Raw genomic sequence first — 7865 nt, forward strand, 5'->3', positions numbered from 1 at the left:
ATTTGGCTCGGCTGGTTCTTCTCTCTCGAGCTCTGCTCTGGTCATATTACTGGTGCTCAGCTGTAACCTCTTCTCACTTGATCCTCTCTCCCTGACAATCCCATTGGCTCCCAGGCTTCAATAACAACATAAACCTCATGGACCTCTGTTTAACCTCAGTCCCACATATCCAAGCACCTGCTGGATATCCTCAACCAGCTTGTGCTCAAATCCAGTAAGTAAAGCAAGGAACTCACTTTTCTTTTCCTTATCTTCCTCCCAAGTTCCAATGTCATCACAGTGTAGCTGGCTGTACAAGCCAGGAACCAGGAACTCTTGATAGACTCCTGCTTGCCTGCCTCTCCACACCCATCAAACATTAAGCCTACCTGCTCTTCAGTCTCCATTCCTGTTGTCCTCATCCATATACCAGTGTTCTCACTGAGACTCCTGGAATGACCACTTTTAGAATTACTTACTCACTTACATTTTCGAAACCCGTAATGGGTTTTATACTGCAAAGTTTTCCTCCACCCCATCTCCTTGCCACCCAGTTCATCTTCTCAGAAAACCAAAGTTATTCATTTTTAAAAACGTAACTTTCCAGGTATATTTTATACAAATATGTGTAATTACATATTCTAGCCCTCTTTTTTTCCCCACCGAAATTGTAGCATACCATATTCAAGGTGTTGTTTATGTAATTTATCTTTGAGATCTTTCTTTTCAGTACACAGAGCTTTACTGTTCCTATTGCATCGCTGAATAGTATTCCTTTGTATGAATGCAACTATTTAGGCAAAACACTGTTTCCAATCATTTGTTATTATAAACAGTGTTGTAACAGATAACCTGTATTCCATTAATTTTGCCAAATAATTTACAAAATAAATTCCTGGAAGTAGCATTGCTAGGTCCAAAGACAATTTTAATAGACATATGGCTTTTTTGTTGGTTTTACTTGTATTAAAGTTACAAAAGCACATAGATTTAAGAATCACATAATTCTACAAAGTGTCCACCAAGAATTCTTTTCTCCCTCTACTCTCTTTTTCTAATTTAAATTTATTTTTAAGTGGAGGATAACTGCTTTACAATGTTGTGGTTTCTGCCATACATCAACATAAATCAGTCATAAGTACCGCTATGTTCCCTCCCTATTGAACTTTCCTTCCACCCTACCTACCAAGAATTCTACAAACAAAACAAAACAAAACCAAAAAAACACCAAAACCTAAATTCCCAAAGGCACTTCTTTCTCCCTTTTTCTCCCCCCGCCCCACCCCCACTATTACCCCATAACTTTAAGTGACTTGGTGCTTGGTGAATGTTCCATTGACTCTCCAAGGGCGTCCTCGGGTAGCTCAAATGGTAAAGAATCTGCCTGCAATGCCGCAGAAGTGGGTCCGATCCCTGGGTCGGGAATCCCCTGGAGAAGGGCATGGCAACCCACTCCAGCTTCTTGCCTGGAGAATTCCACGAGGAGCCTACCGGGCTACAGTCCATGGGGTCGCAGAGTCGGATGCGACTTTCACATTGACTTTCCACTACGGAGGAGGATTTAGCTTTCTTTCCTACCCTGTCTTCATTAGACACTGGCATTCAGCCTGCTTGCACATCTTTCCCAAGGGGGCCTCCCAAAAGCCGTTTTTAAAGGCTCTCGGGCGGCAGGTCACAGCAAGCTTCCCGGTATCTCTCTTAGGCTGTGAAGCTCCACGCCGGGTGAAGCCACAAGGCTCCCGGAAGCTAGCCGGGCCGGGGGCGTTCCCTCTCCACCCTCCAGCCGCTACGCCTTTCCAGCGTTCCGGCCTCTACGGCTAGGCCAGAAAAGAGGCGGAACTCCCTGGTCTGGAGGCGGTTTCTTCGCCGGATTGAAAAGCGGAGTGCACCGAGTGTCGCGGGAGCAGCACCTTGGTCCCCTGCTCCCGCGACATGGCCTTCAACTTTGGTACTCCGTCTGGCACTTCAGGTACCGCTGCAGCCACCGCGGCTCCCGCGGGTGAGTGACTGCCCCGGATCTTCTCCCGGCGAGGAGGGAGGTCTTCGGTCCGGCCCTTCCGTCCGAGACTCTTCGGCTTGGGGATCCTGGGGTCTTCTGCCCGCGCGGAGACTTTGGGGGCTTCGGAAAAGGGCGGGCGGCAGCCGAGCGGGCGACGGCGGCTCCTGAGGAGGCCACGGGAGGAATGGGGGCCCAACCCCGGTGCTCGCGCGCGCGGGTGGGGCCCCGCAGGCCCCTCTCCTCCTAGGGTTCGTTTCCCGCCATCCGGGAGTCGGGCTCGGAGAGACCCGAGGAGGCTTCTCTCACTCTTTGCCAGAGACCCGTCCTCCCTCCCCTCCCCGCCGCAGCCTCCGGGACTTGGGCGAACTCGTCGAGGGTTTCCCGCTGCTGGGTTCGGCGAGGATCCGGCTGGGGAGCCTGAGGCGCTGCCCTGCGGCTCCCTTGGCCCTGGCCCTTTAGCTTCTCGCTGCGGGACTGCAGACTCCTGCCCCTTCCTCCTGTCCCCGCCTCCTAGGCTTTCTTAACTCATGTTGGAGCAAAGTCAGGGTTTGTCTTTGTTCACTTCTATGAAACCTCCTGCAGACTCTTCTAATCCTTATCTTGCTTTCTTTTTCTTTTTTCTTCCCTCTCTCCCCTTTTAAAATTGTTTGTTTCTTTGCCTGCACGCCTATCAGGATTTGGTGGGCTTGAGACTGCCAACTCCACCGCCAGTGGGTTTAATTTTGGGGGTTTCGGATTAACTGCTAATCCTGCAGTGAACTTTAATATTGGGAATTTCGGTGTTTCTACCACCTCGGCGACTCCGTTCAATTTTGGTAACAGTCTGGCAAGTGCAGGTAGATATGCGGGTCGTCTGTGTAACGAATGTTGGGAGCTGGAGTCCAAGAATATTTTGTGGTTCCAGAGTTTGAGAAAGAACAGAGACTTGTTTAATAAGGAAAGGAAAATCATTTCCTAACGTCGAATCAAAAACATTTGTATTAGGTTTTGACTCTTAAAAGATTTGGTTTGGGGAAGCCTTGCAAGTTATTATATAATATTCCTTTGTTAAATTTGCATTTGATTGAGTAGAATATACCTTCCGAGTGATATGAAATTGGAGTGGATTTTTATTTTGAGTGGAATACGTCTTCCAAATTATTAAATATCTCTTCAAAATATAAGTTCAATAGTCAGGCCCGTTTTCCTGGAATTCTTGGACTCCTGCAGTCATTTTTTTTCCCCATTTTTCCTGCATCTTTCATTGGAATTTCATTTGATTGTCTTTGTCTTTCCTGAGAGAAACAAATCTTATACGAACAGCAGCAACCTGTCTTGTTTTTTAATCTGTATAATAATAATAATGTCTTTCTTTAATAAACTGAGCAGATTAGGATACATTTCTGTAAGATAATGTAATTATAGTAAGAATCCCCAGTTCTTTACTGGATTTTTTGAGAAATGACCAGAGCAGTTTAATGTATTTTCAGGTAGCACTGACTTCTAAAATGTAGGCTAGACATCTTTGCACTAAAAAAGATAATTTTGAAGATTTTGTATCTATATAGATCATTTGAAGCTCATTGAAAATTCTGCAAAACACAAACTATAATATGTGTGTCTATATATATATATGAAAAAATTTTAAGTAGGTCTCTGTACCTTGCATACAATGACCCTATAGAAAAGTCTTGTTCTTCAGCTGCTCGTATATGAATTTATTGTTCATATTCTCTAACATATGCCACTTATGCCCATGCCAATTATATGCATTTGGTAATCATGATTTATTCCCTAAGACCTATTTGGAAGTCTGGCATTTTGTGCAGTCACTTGTTACTGCAATGTGAATATGACCTTCGCATTTGATTTGAAAACATTTTTGAAGAATACTCGAGTATTCCAAAGATTAAACAATCAGTTATCATTAAGGTATATTTAAAGTGATCACATATCACTGTTGTTTGGTATGTTTACTTTTCCTTCTTTGCTTAAAATTGGCACTGGGTAAAACAGAAACATTATTCTGAAATTTGTGTTTCCGAACAAACCCACCCAGCTTGTAACTCAAGAACAATAAATAAACCAGTTGGTATTTGCTTGATTTCATGTTCATTTGGAGTTGTCACTGTTAAGTTTTGAGTTGTGATAACTGTTTTAACTACTTCTACGTACGTTCATTAACTTAGTCTTCAGCAAAGGATTGATTGAAATTCTTGTTTACTTTTTAAATTTTATATCCTGGCAGATCCATTATTATTAATAAGTATTTTTCATATTGTGGAGCATGTTAAGATACCAGTGCTTTTATCGTATAGCCAATTCAGACTATATCTTAGTTTTTCTGTGACACTTAGAAGTAATGAAAAAGATTAGGAACAATATTTAGTATTTTAGGTGATTTTTATCAAAATGTTTGCAGTTTGCAGTACCACAGTAGAATCTGCAAATAAATAGAGTATTTGGTTGTACCTGGATGCAACATGTAGTCTACTCTTGAATAATTTTCCCAGTCAGAATCATATGATGACTATCATGGGCTGTGAGTTTTTTCCTTTTTGTATCTCTTATATTACAGTATTAATGAATCTCTGTCTCTTATGCCAGAAATATATGAGATTGAAAATTAGAATCCCAGAAAGTCTGTAGTATAACTCAGAGAGGACTAATGGTTCAAACATCTGTCTTAAAAGTCTTTTTTGGCAATCTCATTGGTAATCAAATTCTGACAGTAAGGGGAGAAAAAGCAATTTTAGATTGGCTAGCATTCCACTCCACTCATATGTCAAGTTGCATCGGTAAAGATTAATTTTGTCTTTAGATTTATCTGAAAATGAAATTTGTGTATCTGTCAGTTCCCAAACTGTGGTGCAGGGTCTGGTGATGGCTCTGCTCTCTTTTGAGGCCACTACCGCCTTTGATTTTTTTTTTTTTTTTCTGTATCTCTTCAAGAGGTAACATTCTTGTTGTATAAAAGTCATTATATTGGTATGTTTAATTTGAAAAGTTGCTTAGTCTTGATGGAGACCAAGTAGAAATGTAAGTTAGAATATAAATTAATTCACCAAAACCAAGGTTGCAAACTGGCAACACAGTCTGCTGATACGATGTTTATCACACTGTCTTAAAAATATTTGAATTAGTTGCAAAAAATTAGTTGAATTCGGGTTTAAAATTATGTAAATTTCACATTTAAAAAATCTAAATTTTTCTATTTCTCTTGGGGAAAATGGGAACATAAAACACTACTCAACTACCATTCTCCTGTAGCAGTCATCTGTTGGAATTTAGGAACTCTGCCTTTTAAAAAAACTGTCCACATTGATCAGTTCCACCAGTCAGTAAACACCTAGCCTATTTCATTAATATTAACAGCCTGTGTCTTGTAGACATTTGAATTTGCAACCCCTGCTCTAAAAGTACATAGTCATTTTAGTGTACACAAACACTGACTAAATAGGCTTATTAACATGTTTTCTTAGCCATAACTTAATCACCTCTTTAGTTGAAAGGTATATATTGCATTGTGGCAAATACTTACATAATTTGGAAAAGAAATTACCTCGTATGTATTCAAAAATTCTTCATTTCTATTTTATTTATGCTTTTTTAATTAGGTGGGTTTGGAGGATTTGGGACAACGTCTACCACAGCGAGTTCTGCATTCAGCTTTTCTACTCCAGCTAACACAGGCACTACTGGTAAGAAGATATCTTATATCATTTGTAGAAGAAAATGAGCTACAGATCAGATATCTTTTTTAACTTCAAATTGCTAATTTTTCATTCAAAGGATTCTTTGGTAGTACTCAGAACAAAGGTTTTGGATTTGGGACTGGTTTTGGCACGACAACTGGAACTAGTACTGGCTTAGGTACTGGTCTGGGGACCGGACTTGGATTTGGAGGATTTAATACGCAGCAGCAGCAACAGCAGCAACAGACTAGTAAGTACAAGAGGTTTTCATTTTCAGATATGAAACCATAACAACGTAGATAATATTATTTAGTCACTGTTCAAAACATTTGAGTAGATACCTTTTTTGGGGGAGGAGTTATAAATATCATATTCCATAGGATTCCAAAAGCTACTTCTCATGTTCAAATATAATGATAGCAACTGGGGAAAAGACAGATTGGCATGATTATAAGACCTCTGTGTTTAGTGTCATTCTATTAAAGTTTTTGTTGTTCGTAAACATGACACAGGTATGTAAAGCTGTACAGAAATACAGCTTCACGGATTGTTTATAAGATGAATGCCCTTTGTAACCACTGCCCATGTCAGGAGGTGGACCCTAACCAGCCACTTCAGAAACCGTCCACATTCTCCTAGTCGTTTCCCCATCAGAGGAAATAGTTTTGCTTTTTATGTTGATCACTTCCTTACTTTTCTTTATGGTTTTGTTACTCAAGTGTGTGAACAGTATTGTTCACTTTGATTTGTCTTAAATCTCTGTAAGTCCCCCTTTTTAGTTTTCTTTTTTATTTTTCAATTTGTTGATGAAATCAGATCATTTGTCCTATAGAAGTTGACAGTCAGGACTTTATGATTGCATTCCTTTTGTATAGTTAACATACCTTTGTCCTCTGTATTTCTTGTAAATTGGGTTGGATGTAAGGGGTTATTTATATTGATCATTAAGTTTTTTGTTTGCAAGCCTACTTTATAAATAGTGTTATTTTTTTTTATCAAGAGGCATATAATGTCTGATTGTCTCTATTTTTTGTGATGTTACCAGTGGCCATTGGTGATGATTACCAAGATCCATTAATTCATTAGGGGTTGCCAAATGGCATTCCAACTGTGTGCTTCCTTTTCCCTTTATTTGTTGAAATACTTCTGTAAAGAGAAACTTCTCCTCATCTACTATTTGAATAATTATTTCCCTTTATTCCTAACTTTCAAAATAAAGATTTGGTTCCCTATTCTTCTCCAAAGGTAACCTTTTTTTTAAATATCAGGAACTGAAGTATTTAAATTATTTGATATTTTTCAGTCCATTGCTATTTTCCATATTGATATTTAAATTGTTCCATCTTTAGCCAGTGTAAGCCTCTTCAGGTTGGTTCCCAAGTCATGTTGGTACATGTGTAGAATTAGTCTTTGATAACTTCCTTACTAGCTGGTGGGGCAGTATGTTCCAGGGTTATCTTGTATGTATGTATGTATGCTTATATGCTTAGTCACTCAGTTGTGTCCGACTCTTTGTGACCCCATGGACTGTGGCCCACCAGGCTCCTCTGTCCATGAAATTCTCCAAGCAAGGATACTGGAGTGGGTAGCCATTCCTTTCTCCGGGAAATCTTCCTGACCCAGGGATTGAACCTGGGTCTCCTGCATTGTAGGCAGATTCTTTACAACTGAGCCACCAGGGAAGCCCTTTATCTTGTATGGATTAGTATATTTAATTATCACAAGAACTCTATGAAATAGAACTCTTATTACCTCCATTTTATAGATAGAGAGAGATAACTGAGAGAATTGTGCCTTGTCCATACGTCTTCTGAGATGTTGTACCGGAAAACAGATACAGGTTCCTTGACTTCGTCTGTAATGCTCCGTTTGCTTTTCTGCAGTTCGCTACCTCCTAAAATCACTTCTGTTTCATTTTTCTTAGGTGACTTGATTGATTGGCTAGAATTCACTCTACTCAGTCATTGAAGCTTAGTAACTTATTAAATATGAATTTCAAGAATTATTAACCAATAAAATGAAGAAAATAGAATTTTTCATTCTTGTGTTACAATAAAGTAATATATCTTTCTTACTCTCCTCCTGCAACAATAGGAAGTTAGGTGGAAATCCAAATAGTTAAGAAGAAGAAAGGAAAAATGAAGTTTTTTTTTGTTTCTTGGCATGAAGTCTCTTCAACTATGTTATTATAGTTACACTTATTTGTCTTTGGA

General features: G+C 39.6%; 1 protein-coding gene across 1 annotated transcript in view; it reads left to right on the plus strand.

Annotated features, from left to right (window-relative positions):
* Positions 1-1550: 1550 nt before the first annotated feature.
* Positions 1551-7865, plus strand: part of NUP54 (nucleoporin 54kDa) — a 33509-nt gene continuing 27194 nt past the window's right edge. Inside the window, exons 1-3 of the mRNA XM_010838142.1 lie at positions 1551-1978; positions 5575-5658; positions 5750-5902. Of these exons, the coding sequence (XP_010836444.1) occupies positions 1912-1978; positions 5575-5658; positions 5750-5902 (304 nt within the window). The 5' untranslated portion in view covers positions 1551-1911. The remainder of the gene's footprint in view (positions 1979-5574; positions 5659-5749; positions 5903-7865) is intronic.

Source organism: Bison bison, unplaced genomic scaffold (assembly GCF_000754665.1).
Source record: "Bison bison bison isolate TAMUID 2011002044 unplaced genomic scaffold, Bison_UMD1.0 scf7180017864092, whole genome shotgun sequence".
Lineage (NCBI taxonomy): Eukaryota > Metazoa > Chordata > Mammalia > Artiodactyla > Bovidae > Bison > Bison bison.